Here is a 14,961-nt window from a genome sequence, read left to right on the forward strand (position 1 = left end):
AAGCCTGTGTTAGAGTTTTTTCTTTCTTTTTTTAAATAAATCTTTATTGTTCAGATTATTACAGTTGTTCCTCTTCCCCCCCCCCCATAGCTCCCCTCCATCCGTCCTCATCCATTGGTGTACAATTTTTGTCCAGTCTATTCCCACACCCCCACACCCCTCCCCCCCCCAGAATTGTCAGTCCACTCCCTTTCTATGCCCCTGATTCTATTATATTCACCAGTTTATTCTGTTCATCAGATTTTTTATTCACTTGATTTTTAGATTCACTTGTTGATAGATATGTATTTGTTGTCACTTTGTTGATCATAATTTTTATCTTTACCTTTTTCTTCTTCCTCTTCTTAAAGAATACCTTTCAGCATTTCATATAATACTGGTTTGGCAGTGATGAACTCCTTTAGCTTTTTCTTATATGTGAAGCTCTTTATCTGACCTTCAATTCTAAATGATAGCTTTGCTGGGTAGAGTAATCTTAGTTGTAGGTTCTTACTATTCATCACTTTGAATATTTCTTGCCACTCCCTTCTGGCCTGCATAGTTTCTGTTGAGAAATCAGCTGACAATCATATGGGTACTCCTTTGTAGGTAACTAGCTGTTTTTCTCTTGCTGCTTTTAATATTCTCTCTTTGTCTTTTGCCCTTGGCATTTTAATTATGATGCATCTTGGTGTGGTCCTCTTTGGATTCCTCTTGTTTGGGGTTCTCTGTGCTTCCTGGACTTATAAGTCTATTTCTTTCACCAGGTAGGGGAAGTTTTCTGCCATTATTTCTTCAAATAGGTTTTCAATATCTTGCTCTCTCTCTTCTTCTGGCACCCCCATAATTCTGATGTTGGTACGCTTGAAGTTGTCCCAGAGGCTACTTACACTATCTTCATATTTTTGGATTTTTTCTTTTTTCTTTTCCAGCTGGATGTTTTGTGCTTCTTCGTATTTCAAATCTTTGACTTGATTCTTGGGATCCTCTAGTCTGCTGTTGGATCTCTGTATATTATTCTTTATTTCAGTCAGTGTATGCTTAATTTCTAGTTGGTCCTTTTTCATATCCCCGAGGGTCTCATTAAATTTCTCAGAGGTTTCTAGAAGATTCTTGAGTCACCTTATAACCGTGGTTTTGAAGTCTATATCCAGTAGTTTGCTTTCCTCCATTTTCTCATCAGTGACCTGTTTTTTTGTCTCCGCATTTTGGTTGCTTCCCTGTGTTGATAGAGTGGCTTTGTGTGCTAGGTGTCCTATAGGGCCCAGTGGCTCAGCCTCCCTAATTACCTGAGGTGTACACTCTTGGTGCACCCCTTTGTGGGCTGTGTGCACAGTTTTGTTGTAGTGAAGCCTTGATTGCTGTTGGTATCACTGGGAGGAATTGACCTCCAGGCCAACTGGCTGTGAGGATCAGTTGTGTCTACGCTGGGAGAACTTCTGTGCTGGAGACACCCTTATGGGGCAGGACTTGCTTCAGTGGGGCTTTGGTGCTCACTGAGTCTGCCCCCTGAGTGTGTCTCTTATGGATGTGAAGAGTTGTAATCTGGATGGTCTCACTCTGACCACTGGTTACACTGGCTCTTGGATCTCCAAGGAGGTGCAAAGTCAGCCACTGCCTGAGGCTACCCAGTGGGAGCTACAGAGAGATCTGAAGATTCTTCCTCTTTGTTTGGGATTTGGATGTGCCCAGATGAGGCCCAGCTGTGAAGCAATGTAAGCTGCTATCGAGCCTTGGGCCTTCTTTTGGAGGCTCTGGGGCTCTCTGACCCAGCTGCAGTATGTTAAGCTGTAGATTACAAAGGGCCAGGCCATTCATATGCAAAACCCTCTGTGTACAGCTTGGGTGGGGTTGTAAATTGGGTGGGGTGGGGTCTCAGGGAATCACCTGGGTGGAGCAAACAGCAATGGCTGACCATCAACCCTGTCCAAAAGAGGTCCCCTGTTCTCTGTGTTCTGGCCCAACACCAGACAGTCCAGTTTCTCTCCGTATGAGTCTGGGTCCCCAGAGTCTCACCTGGAACTGGAGTTCAGATCAGTGGGGAGCTTATGTCTCCCTCCCGATTGAAAAAAGACAACAGCATACTCAGTTGCCAGCCCCTTTCCACACGCATGCCTCCATACCTCCGCACTTCACTTCCACACCTCCACATGTCCTCCAAGTCTCGGTGTGCTTTTCTCTGTCCTTCTAGTTGTATAATTTCCACTCAGCCAGCCTTCCCGTGGTTCTGGATGATACCCATTTTGTTTTGAAGTAGTTGTGCGTGGCAGCAAGTTCAGGTGTTTACCTATGCCAACAACTTGGTTTCTCTAGAGTTTTTTTCATCGGTAAATATCTAAGCACATGTTGTGGTGGGCTGGTGAACCTGGGTCAGAACTATAGGACTAGGTGTGAATGAAAATGGCTACATCACCAGGTAATTTTCCACACCAGTAAATCACCAGTGGTATGGTTCCAAATGTCCCCCTTTGCATGTAAGTCCTGCAAGCTAGAAAGTCTGATTACTTTAAGGGAGATGACATGAAATGAAACAGGCAGTTACCACCATGAACCTTTTAGATCTGTATGGATAATGATACTCCCTGGCCCAGAGCCCCAAGCATCCCCATTACAGGTATTATATTATCCTATTGTAAGATGGTAAGTATTCTTGTTCTTCATAATCAGATGTGAATATTGGGTCTCAGCAGTATAAAAATGGGAATGCCTTATAATGATATTCATAACTCTTTCTTTAAGAGCCAAAAGAAACTTCCTCATACTGCCAAAAGAAGTGTACCTAAAGGAATTGCTAGTGGATTGTATTTTTTAATACTCTACCAAATCCTTTTAGTCCTTAACATGGAATAGAAGGTATATTTTCCTGAGAAGGATTAAAATCAGGCTACTGTAAATTGAGAAGTTTGAGCTGGTGGCTTTAAGGTCATTTGTAGCTTTAATATTTATGATCATAACATGCTACAAATATATCATAAGCAGTTCCTGACTTAATAAGAGATTGTATTTAAAAAATATATATATGTGTATATATATATATATATATATATATATATATATATATATATATATATATATATATTTATTGATTTCAGAGAGAAAAGGAGAAGGAGAGAGATAGAAACATCAATGATTAGAGAGAATCATTGATTGTCCACCTCCTGCATGCCCCCCACTGGGGATCAAGCCTGCAACCTAGGCATGTACACTGACCAAAATCTAAACGTGACCTCCTGGTTCACAGGTCTACACTCAACTGCTAAGCCTTGATGGTCGGGCAAGAAGTATTTTAAATGAACATCCTATTAGCATCATATTGCATTATTTACATAGCTTAAGGACAGCAGCAAATCTTCATCCTTTACATTTTTGGAAATAAATCAAAAGCTAACATCTGATTGTTTCATTCAATTTACAAGCAATTATTGAGCACAATTTTTGAGCAAACACAGGTGTGGCTAATACAATGATATAGTACTCTTCTGATGATAAAATAGTCCCAGGTAGTTCCAGGAAAAGAATTTCAAAAATGTTTGAGAAAGGACAGCATTGTGGCTAGAGCATTAGACTCTTTAATGAAGTTCACATGTCTGTCTCTCTGCTAAATAAACAAACTGACAAATAAAAATTTGTGATACTATTTGATTTTCTTCCCTAGAAAATATCAAAGTTATTTATTAATTACAATTTTATTTATTTGTTTTAGGTAGGTAGGTAGGTAGGGATGGAGGGATGGAGGGAAGGATGGAGAGAGAGAGAGAGATGTGAGAGTGATACATCGATTGGTTGCCTCCCATACACGCCCCAACTGAATGATGACAATAGTTCCCTAATGGTTTCACTGTTCCCCTTTAGTCTATTATAATAGAGGGACCATGTAAGTCTAAGTCAAAACATTCCTCTGCTCAAAACTTTCCAATGATTCTCACCTCATTCAGAAGAAAAGCAAAAGTCCTTACAGGGGCCTATAGGGCACAATGTAATTAAGAGTCCACTACCTCTCTGAACTCATTCTCTACTATACTCCTGTTCGCTTGCCCCTTTCCAATCACACTGGTCTCCTTAATGTTCCTCCAACTTGCCAAGCATATTTCTGCATCAGGGCATTTTCACTTATAAGGACCCTCTGAGACTATTATTCCTTCATTAAACATGACTCACATCCTCAAGTTCTTTAGGTTTTGCTGAAATATAACCCTTTCTGTGAGACTTTTCTTAACTGCCATATTGAAATAATCACATTTCTCTCCCACTTCTCTCTCTCTCTGCTCTCTCTCTCTCTCTCTCTCTCTCTCTCCTCCTTTCCCTCTTTATTATGACCTGGCATATCATATATTTCACTTTTTTATTTGTTAATGTCTGTCTCCCACTTTATTCTTCCCAGAATATAAGCTTCATGAGGGTAAGGATTTTCACTATGGTATACCTACGACCAAGAATTGAACCTACCTAGCACATACCTGGCATTGAAACATTTACTGGGTGAGTGAATGAATTCTTAGGATGTTTAGGACAGATGACATATACTGAGCTCTTCTATGTGCTAGGCATTGTGCCAAGCACTTCACACTTAATTATATTGATTTGATAAATAGGAGAATTGCAAAATATTATTATTCTGGAAACCAAGGAAGGGCAAGTTTTAACTAGTGAGTTAATCAACAGAATTAATGTTAAAATAAAATAGGTGACTAAATGAAAATAGGGCAATTAGCTATTATAGAAGTCATTGATGATCTTAAGGAGTACTTCTTTTCAGTAAAGTGGTGGGGTTGGGGAAGCCAGATTGGAGTGAGTCAAAGCATAACCAGAAGCTGAAGAATAGGAAATAGTAATGTCAATTACTGCTTCAAAAAATTGATGGTAAGGGGATACAAGCATGCAAAAGATGGAATTCTAAAAAAATTATTTTATGGTGAGGGAGTCTCGAACATGATGGTTGGCTGAAAGAAGAAAAAAAAGAAATTGAAGATTCCAGAGAAAGATAGCACGACATTTACTAAAAGAATATGTTGGAGAATGTGAAAGAGATCCAGCGTCCAGCTAAAGTAGCGCTTTGCTGCACACATAATAGGGATCCAGAGTTTTCTTCCCTTTCTTTTTCTTGTTTCTTGAAAGTATAAAAGAGAAAGGACATAAAAATAGAGAAGTAAGAAGTGCCTTCACCATTGCCAAAATAGAAAACACAGGTGATAATTTTTCAGTTTATCAAATGTTAATTGTATTATTAAAATTGAAATGAATTATTATGGAGGACAGGAGACTACTGAGATATTATTTAAGCACTATTTTATTTTTACGTATGTACATGCATATGCATATACATATGTGTGCATGTTCACACATACACACTATATCTTTCTAAAAACCTAGAGAGGTTGTTCAGATATCTGGGAGCTTTTGTGAGAAGCTTTCAGCCATGTTGAAACTTCTGACACTAGGACCAGCCCTCTACTTGATTAGTTTGCTCCTTGATGATTGGTAGTTGTAGAAACCCTCATATAGCAACAGACAGACAACTCAGAGTTAATGCTCATTTCTTGTTTAAAGAGTGATCCTGGAATAGAAATAAGAAAATGAAATCTCATAACAGTGTCATCATAAAGTCATCAGCCAGCTGGCAGTCTTTGAAATCTAATCCTCAGAGGCTTCTCACAATAATTTGTAATATTACATCTAATATTATCTTATCCACCAATTCATATCTGTTCACAGAAATTGAAGAGGAAGAGATGAAGTTGCAGAGGCCTACATTTCTGTCTTTATGTGTTAAGGAATAGGATCAAGAAAAGAAAATATTTTCCTACACAACTCACAGCGATGATCTATGTTTTGATCTGTATTGTTAAAACAAAATATTTTCCTACATAGGTCACAGCAATGATCTATGTTCTGATCTGAATCATTAAACTACAGAATTTAATTAAAAAACAACTTGTTCTTTTATTCATGAATGGTAGATGAATTTCTTTTAGGCCCACATGACTATTTATAGTTATTTATATAAAATACTAAATAAAGGTCTTATCAAAGATAGTGTGGAATTTGAAGATTCCTCTGACCTATTAATAAACTGGAACACTAAAATGTAAAAAAAAAAAAATAGTTGACTTTTATTTTTGACTAGAGGCCCAGTGCACGGATCTGTGCACTGGTGGTGTCCCTTGGCCTGGCCTACGCCCTCTCGCAATCCAGGACCCCTTGGGGGATGTCGGACTGCTGGTTTTGGCCCAATCCCCGTAGGCCAGGCCAAGGGACCCCACCAGTACACGAATTCATGCATCGGGCCTCTAGTATGCATATAAGATCTTTGGTTAATCTCTTTCTGCCCTCCTCCCGCTCCACCTTCCCTCTGAGATTCAGCAGATGTTCTATATTTCCATGCTGTGCATTGAGCGTCTGCCCCCTGGTGGTCAGTGTGCATCTAGCTACCACTTGAATGGTTGGACAGTTGCTTAGGCATATATATATACTAGCTTTCCCGTTGCAGGAAAAATCCTGCAATAGGATTTCCTGCTGCACTCTACCCCGCCTCCGTTCCTCCCTTGTCCCCCGCCTCACCTTCTCCTCCAGCCCCCCTGCGTTTCCCTTCGCCCCCGGCCCCGCCTCCGCTCCACCATTGTCGCCCGCCCCGCCTTCTCCTCCAGCCTGCCTGCGTTTCCCTTCGCCCCCAGCCCTGACTTCGCTCCTCCCTTCTCCTCCCCTCCCCCCCTTTCGACGCTGTCTTGATATGCAAATTAGCCGCCATCTTTGTTGGGGTAATTTGCATACTCGTCCTGATTGGTTGGTGGGCGTGGCTTGGCTGGTGGGTGTGGCTTAGGTGTAGCGAAGGTGTGGTCAATTTGCATATTTGTCTATTATTAGATTATATATATATATATATATATATATATATATTTTTTTTCTTGAAACTATAGCCTGACAGTATATGATATCAAAGTAAAGTTCTTTCCAATCACATTCTTTATATCTTATTTAACATTCAACAATTTAAAACTGAATTGAAGTCTTATTGTTTTTAACAGGCTTTCAAATGTATAAGAGTTTTGCATCTATTTATCCATATGATTGAAAATTTTAGTTTAGGCAATTCATTAGTGTTCAGTAGTAAAAATTGAACTGTTAGCCAGCCGGAGTTGCTCAGTGGTTGAGCATTAACCTATGAACCAGGAGTCATGGTTGGATTCCAGGTTGCGGGCTTGATCCCCAGTGGGGGTCATGCAGGAGGCAGCCAATCAATGATTCTCATCTGATGTTTCTTACTCTTTCTCCCTCTCCATTCCTCTCTGAGATCAATAAAAATATACTTTTTAAAAAATTGAACTGTGAGAAATAATGTAATCAGAATGATTTCAACAAAGTCCCTTCTACCTGAAAATCCTTGGTTATAGATACTTTCAAAGATATGAGATACATTTTCTTCATAACCTGATATCAATATAAATAATCTCTTTTAAAAATTATGTTTACAGAGTTCACAACAAAAGTGAAAGTGCTTATATCCTGTAATAGTTGTAGTTTTTGAGACTTTAAACACCAACTCTAGAAAATGGATAAATAGAAGATATAAGGTAGAAACAAGGAAATAGAATAATGTGAACAGCTTTGTTAGGAAACAGTTTTTATTTATAAAATTTGGCAAAAACTCCTCTTGAATGAATATAGTATTTAATTGTTATAAATGTGCCCTATAAATGGCATAAGTGAATGTAGACAAAGGTGATCCAGAGCAAGACTGTCCACAATTTTCTGTGATGATGGAAACCTACTTGACACTGTCCAACATGTGACTCCTGAGCACTTGCTAGTTGGCTGATGCGGTGGAGAAAATAAATTTTAAGTTTTATTATCATGAATTTACATTTAAATAGCCACCTGTGGCTAGTGGCTACCCTACTGTACAGCACAAATCTAGAGGAAGAGGATGTTACTTCACTTCTGGGTTTAACTGGGCAAGATATTGGATTAAAAAGGTAAAAATGCAAAAGATCACATAAAGAGTTTTCTTATTCTTTATCTAACTAGTATGAGATCTGTAAGAATGTAAAATAAGAGAAGCTGTAGTCAAGTTTAATGTGTGCAGTTGACACACACAGCATACATAGAATGTGAACTTCTAATGTAAAGGTATCATTAACTAATAGGGAATACGCTCTCATGACCTTTCAGGACAACCATTAAGCCCCAATTGCCCATTACTATTACAATCCTATGTGAATATACTGTACAAATATATTGTACATGAATATATGAGCTGCATGAATATACTGTATTTACTTAAAGCTTTGAGTGGTTCTTTCAAGGGAACTTCATGTTGGCTAGTTACAGCATGCCAGTTTATCAGTTTATTCTTTCCATGCCCTTTGGCAGACATTCTTTATTGGCTCTATCTGAATTCTTGGAACCAGAGATGGCTTTGTGACATAATTTAGCCCTTAAGTTCCTGGGAAAGCCATCACTTTCCTGATATAAGCACTGCCTCTTCCCCTTCTTCTTCCTGCTGGAATGCACATGTACTGAGGAAAATGCCAAGAAAAACATGGAGACTGTAGGGATGACATTGCTGAGCAACTGAGCATCAGCATCTGCCTATCTCTGAATGTCTCATTAAGTGAGACAAACAGACCTCTATTAGGCAAACTATTGAACTTGTGTTTTCTGTTAGTTGAAACTGGAGGCCATCCTAATGTATATAGTTTTATTCTGTGTTGAGTTACTGGCACACCAAAACACTGCAGTTTTTTTTTTCTTCTTATTTACCTATTTAATAAAAAATGCTTAGGGGGTATTTACTATATGCGAAGCTAAGTGCTAGGCAAATATGATGGACAAGTAGCCATTGTGCATATTCTCACAGAGCCAACATTCTCATAGGAGACTGAGACCAGCAAATACTTAACTCCAGTATAGTGAGATAAACACTATAATAAGGGGCCCAAAGAGCATTTTAGGTTTTATTATAATGAATTCACATTCAATAGCCACCTTTAAATAGCCAACCCTAAAGCATGTCAGTCAGGGAAGGCTTCCTGGAGGAATTGGCATTTTATTGAGATCTGGTTATTAGGTAATTGAGAAGACAAAACATGGCTCTGAGGAAATGAAAATAGCTCTATGTTACTTAATTGTATCAAGATGGGGGATGAGAAATGGAGGGAGAGCAGAAAATTAGGCTGTAGTTTTAAAGAAAGGCCAAATCGTGCAAGGCATTGAAGTCATTTAAATGAGTGTATACTGTCTTCAAATAATGGATAAGCCATTCGAGGCTTTAAAAGTGGGAGGATGATGAGCAACATGAATATACTATATTTAGATAATCCTGCATTCTATATAGAGCAAGCATGTCAAACTCAAAGGCTAACACGGGCCAAGTAAATAAGGTTTAAGTTTATGTGGGCGGAAAAAAAACAAAAGTTTCAATTTTCATAGAAACATAGGTTTATTTCAATAGAGACATGCTGAATACAAAGGGCTGAAATAAATGAGTAATTATTAACATAAAATAATAGAACATTTTAATAAAAATTAATATTTTTATTGAACATTAACTTATCAGACACTGAATAACTGCACAAATTAATAAACATAATGCAAATAAAGTTATTTTTCTTGTTCTCTGAAAGTGAAATATTTTCTGTTGCGCACACCAAACAAGTCAGTACAAGACTATTTGCTGCTAGTATTAGTGGAGAGAAATGGTGCGCCTGCACGTAAGGTGTATAAGGGAAATGAATGCAACATGATTATAGTAATCAGTCATTAGTGAACATTGTAGTTAGTTATTAATAATTATGTATAACAGGATATTGTAAAAATTAAGTTATGAAATTTTTATTAAAACTTTTCTTACATACCATTATATTGGCTGGACCACAAAAATATTGTTGTGGGCCACATGTGGCTCATGGGCTGTGAGTTTGACATGCTTGATGTAGAGAATGGATGGGAGGTAGGAAGACTAGAAGGAGGGAAATCAGTTAGGTGAATGAAGTCATTCAGGTAAGACATGACAGTCAAGGGATAGGTTTAAAGAGAAGGGACTGAACTTGAAAGCTATTTTGACAGCAAATAGCTTTGTAATCACTTAGCTATTGGGGTTATGAAGAAAGAGTTAAGTATGAACTTCTGCTTTGGATAACTGAATCGTTGTGGTAATGTTCACCGGGGAGGGGTCATTGGAAGAGAAGTAGGTGGCATTTGGAGACAAAGATTGTAAGAGGGCAAAGGTGAGCTCAGCGTTGTGTCTATTTGGTTTGAAGTTTCTGAGGGACATTAAACTGGAAGAAACCAGTAGGATATGCAGGCCTAAAACTCAAAAGATCATTCTCAGCTGCAAATGGTATAAATGGGTAGTCATAAGCAGACTGAAACTACACAAGTGGATGAATTTTCAGAGTATATGAGAGAAAGGAATAAGACATGCCTTTAGAGGCATGAGCCAAAATTAACTTGGCAAATTGCAGATTCTGTATGGACCAGCTAAAAATGTAATTTGGCTTCTAACATTCTATTTTACTTTACCCATTAGAGAAATAATCATATACTTAAGTGGTAGTTTTTTAGGGACCAAGTCAAAAAATATATAAACTGGAAGCTCTTCCTCTGAGGAATCCAAAGATCTTAATAAAGTGATCAAAAGAACTGAGAGAGGTACTTGGAGATTCAAGGAGCATGAGGATGTGGAGAGAGCGATCTGCCAGAAAGAGTGGGTCAATGTGACAGACCTCCCCTGAAGCCTTGGTTTTGTGCCATGGACAAGCTTTATTTTTTGTCCCTTCTTAGTTTACATTCCATAAACCCACTGAATTAATTTTTTATCTTAATTTTATTTTCTAAAGATGCTTCTCTTTGAAAAGCATGTATTTCCCATTGAGATCTAACTATTGACTGGGATACTAATCAATTGCATATTAATGAGTCTTCCTGAGCATACTAGGCCCTTGTTTAATTGAACAAACAGGTACCTGGTCTATATTGGGAGCAGCAAGTCTAAACCTTGCCATTGAGAGGAGGCCCTCTCTTCACTTCAGGTTGAATCTTCTTTTCCATGGTCATCTGAACACCATCTGGAATTCAGGACTAGAGCTGGTCTATTTGTCCAGAGTCACCAGTTTTAATCAAGTTTCACAGTAGTTCTCGCTCTTAAATCTCTAACTCAATTTCAAGGTTTACTTGGTCTCTTAATTTCCATACATCAATAGGTCATTACTCCTAACTTTCTGCTCTTAGTTCAAAATCTGTTTTGTTTTTTATTTTCTCAATGGTGGCCTTTTCTTCTTATGAAAGGCCACCAAACTGACTTCTTCAGTAATTCATGTCATCATCTGGAACTCAGTTATCTTTCACTGTGGTCTTCCTCATCATTGTATAGTTACTATTTTTGCCTCTGTTTTCTGATAGAAGTAAAAATGAGTACCCAATAATTCTTAAGTTATCATAGCATGAACAAGGTAGTGTTTCATTATGCAAAGAGAGTCATCATTCAAATACTTACTGCTACGCTATTACAGTGGTTGGCAAACTCATTAATTAACAGAGTGGCAAACGGCGGCTCGTGAGCCGCCGTTTGCCGACCACTGCCTTATTATATTACCTGGTTCAGGATCTGTCAAATAAAGAAGATAGCCTATATCCTCAGGGAGTTTACACTAATGTGAAGAACAAACATTAAAATTAGTTACATAATTCATATTTTTATTTATAATTAGGATAAATGTTAATGAAAGAAAAACACAAGGCATTAAGAGAGTAGCTAAAGAGACAGGACCTAGTTTGAGGAGATGATGTCTCTAAGAGCTGTTAATTTCCAAATATATATAATGAGAAATAAAGTTATGAGTCATGCTACACACTACATAGATTTTCCCATTGTCTGTGTGGAGTGAGATACAATAATGGCACTATGAATAGTTATAATTCTGAAGTGTCTTCCTTGTCAAATTAAGGTTGGGGCAGAATGATGGAATATAATGATATTTCTTTGGGTAGAGTCTCAAAGCAGACTGATAAATGGTTCTTTTAGCTATAAATAACTATTTTGGTTTTGTGTAATTTCTTAGGAAAATCATGTAATTTCACCAGTTCCCTCATCTTTAAAATAAGAGGACTTAGGCAAACCTGTGAATTTCATTAGATTATCATCTTGGATTCTCCCAAACCTGGTTTAGCAAGATTGGGAAAACAAATCTGCATTGTCCACCCAGTGTCACCACACCATCATTATAGCCAACAATAGTTTTAGAAATAATGAAATTCGTACCTTTTCTGAATGCTTGCCCAAGAGGCATTGATGTTCTCTGTAATTATGTGTACTTTTCTGGTATCATCTTCAGAATAATCCCGGAGAAGTTTCAGTGCCAAGTCATTTGCCACATCTACATTTATCTTCCACTGGCGGAGGTCTTTGGCCAGCTGCTATAGATGCATATGGGAAAGAGAATGGATGTCAGCTTTCTCTGAATTTTCTAATTGGAGTTTCTTTTTTGTCTTCCTAAAAATTACTTATTAAATGTTTTTCAGGTTATAACATATGCTTGTTATAAAATGAAAATAACTTGTGCTACATCATCTGTATATGGCATTGTGTGCCCACTACCCAAAGTCAAATCTTCCATCACCATATATTTGACTCCTTTCACCCTTTACTAACCCCCGTTACTGGCTTCCCTCTTGTAACCACTATACTGTTGTCTGTGGCTATACGTTTTTGCTTGTTTTTCTTGTTTGTTCATTTATTGTTTTTAGTTTTCTATTCCACATATGAGTGAAATAATATGGTTCTTGACTTTTTCTGTCTGATTATTTCACTTAGCATGATATTCTCAAGATCCATCCATGTTGTCGTGAATGGGAATATTTCATCTTTTCTATGATTGAGTAGTATTCCATAGTATATATGAAATTGTACATTTGAAACCTATATAATTTTACTAACCAATGTGATCCCAATAAGTGTAATTACAAAATGAAAAAACCTAGTACAAATGTGTATAAATATTAAATCTTAAAATGCTTCTTAAGTCGCTTCTGAATACTCAAGTTAGAACATGTCTACATGACTGCTTTTTACCTAGTATGTGGTTTAGTCTATCCCATTTTTAGTCTAACCCGTTTTTCATGATGAAACTTTTCAAATGCAGCATGTTGAGTAAGAACCAGTATCAGGTATTTCAATTTAGTAGCAATTAATTGGAAATAAATTGATTTTAATTGTTTTTATCAAGAAAGAAAAAAGTATAAAAATAAGCTCCCATATCATTGTTGAATATGTGACATATACCAACTCTGAACAGAATTCAACTCTTCATTAACTTGTTGAATTGTTTTTGTAATTAGTGCCATCTACTGGTATTCAACTAAAGCTGCATATTGAAAACATTGAACATCAAAGGAACAATGCTGTTATTCCAGTTATGAACTTTTTGAAGGACCAGTTTACTCATAATACTTTAAAAATATTCTACTTTAAAATTAGAATAAAATTGCAAATATAAGAATATTTTAAACCCAAATGACCTATGTTTCCTTTGGCAATTTAGTATTAATCAAACTATGTATTTCATCACTTGAAATAACATACATCAAAGAAAGAAAGAGACCAACAAACACTTTATCTGGAAGCATATTAACCCCAAATTTCTATTACGCATTGGGGCAAGTGCATGGAGAAGGCTTTTAAGCATTAAAATAATATTAAATTGCTAAGACAGTTTTATTAAACTCAATATACTGGGTTAAGCCATTGATAAATGGACAAAGGTATAGGAACAGGTCATTCAAACAAGAGAGAGAATAAAGAGTTTTTATAAAAAAAGAAAATGACCAAACCCCAACATATTTATGGCTTAGAACCAGCAGAAGACCAGCTGGATCCAACATGGAAACTAAATTCACCTTGCTGTAACCCTTAACATCATTATATTCTCATTGGAATATGTTACCATACTAAACAACACACCACAGTGCTGCCATGTTCTGAAACAGAAAGCCCATATAAGGACACAGCATCTGCCTGGGCTCTTCAGAGAAGTCTTCTTCCCTTTCCCAGAAAAAAACAAAACCGAATATTCCTCCCCTGTATTGAATGCCCTACACTTCCATTAAATGAGCTCCAATAAAAGAAGTAAACTCCACGAGGAAGGGTTGCTTTGCCTATGCAGTAATCTTACCTCTGCCTGAATCCACTAATAAACTCCTTTTCACTGTAAATGCTAAAAATAATTAACTTAAAAAAAAAAACAGAATACTGAATCAAGTGGCACAATTTTACACCAATTTAATGAATATAAAATAAAATTCAAAGCTAGAAAGACTGGTAAAATAAGCACATTCATGAACTACTGCTGGGAAGAGTATGTATTAGGGCAATTTGGCAATAGATATCAAGTGACATATAAACCCTTACTTCCATTTACCCAGTAATCTCACTTTTGGTATTTTGCCCTAATCAAATATTAAGAAAAGAAAGATAAATACATTGTAGGAATAAAAATCTTTATTAACTAAAATAATAACATAATGCATCAACCCAGAGGTCTCCTCTGCAGTAAATGTGTACAGAAATCATAAGTAAAAGACAGAATATAACTTCTATCTAAACTGTATTTCTTAAATCTGTAAGAATGCATACTCATGAGCAAGAAGGGCAATAGAGGAAATTGAAAAGTAATAATTCTGAAAAGTAATCATTCTATCCAATAAAGAGAGAATATGCTAATTGACCCTCATGCTGTCACAAAGATGGCGGTGCCCACAGCCAATAAAGAGGGAATATGCTAATTGATTGCCACGCCCTCAAAGATGGCAGTGCCCATAGACACAAGATGGCAGCTCCCAGTCCCCTCAGCCCCGCTGGGGTGGCAGGCCTGCCTCCGAAGTCCCCCAGTCCACTTAGCCCCCCAGCCACCCAGGGCCAGCCCGAGGAGCAGGCAAGCCTCAGATGGAAGCTTCCCAGCCACCCAGGGCCGGCCCAAGGCACAGGCAAGC

General features: G+C 37.5%; 1 protein-coding gene across 4 annotated transcripts in view; it reads right to left on the bottom strand.

Annotated features, from left to right (window-relative positions):
* DMD (dystrophin) overlaps positions 1-14,961 on the bottom strand; it is a 1,914,059-nt gene that overhangs the window by 595,322 nt on the left and 1,303,776 nt on the right. For all 4 annotated transcript variants that reach the window (XM_054720874.1, XM_028129748.2, XM_054720891.1 and 1 more), the window contains one exon: positions 12,236-12,390. In XM_054720874.1, coding sequence (XP_054576849.1) covers positions 12,236-12,390 — 155 coding nt within the window. The remainder of the gene's footprint in view (positions 1-12,235; positions 12,391-14,961) is intronic.

This window comes from Eptesicus fuscus, chromosome 1, assembly GCF_027574615.1.
Source record: "Eptesicus fuscus isolate TK198812 chromosome 1, DD_ASM_mEF_20220401, whole genome shotgun sequence".
Classification (NCBI taxonomy): domain Eukaryota; kingdom Metazoa; phylum Chordata; class Mammalia; order Chiroptera; family Vespertilionidae; genus Eptesicus; species Eptesicus fuscus.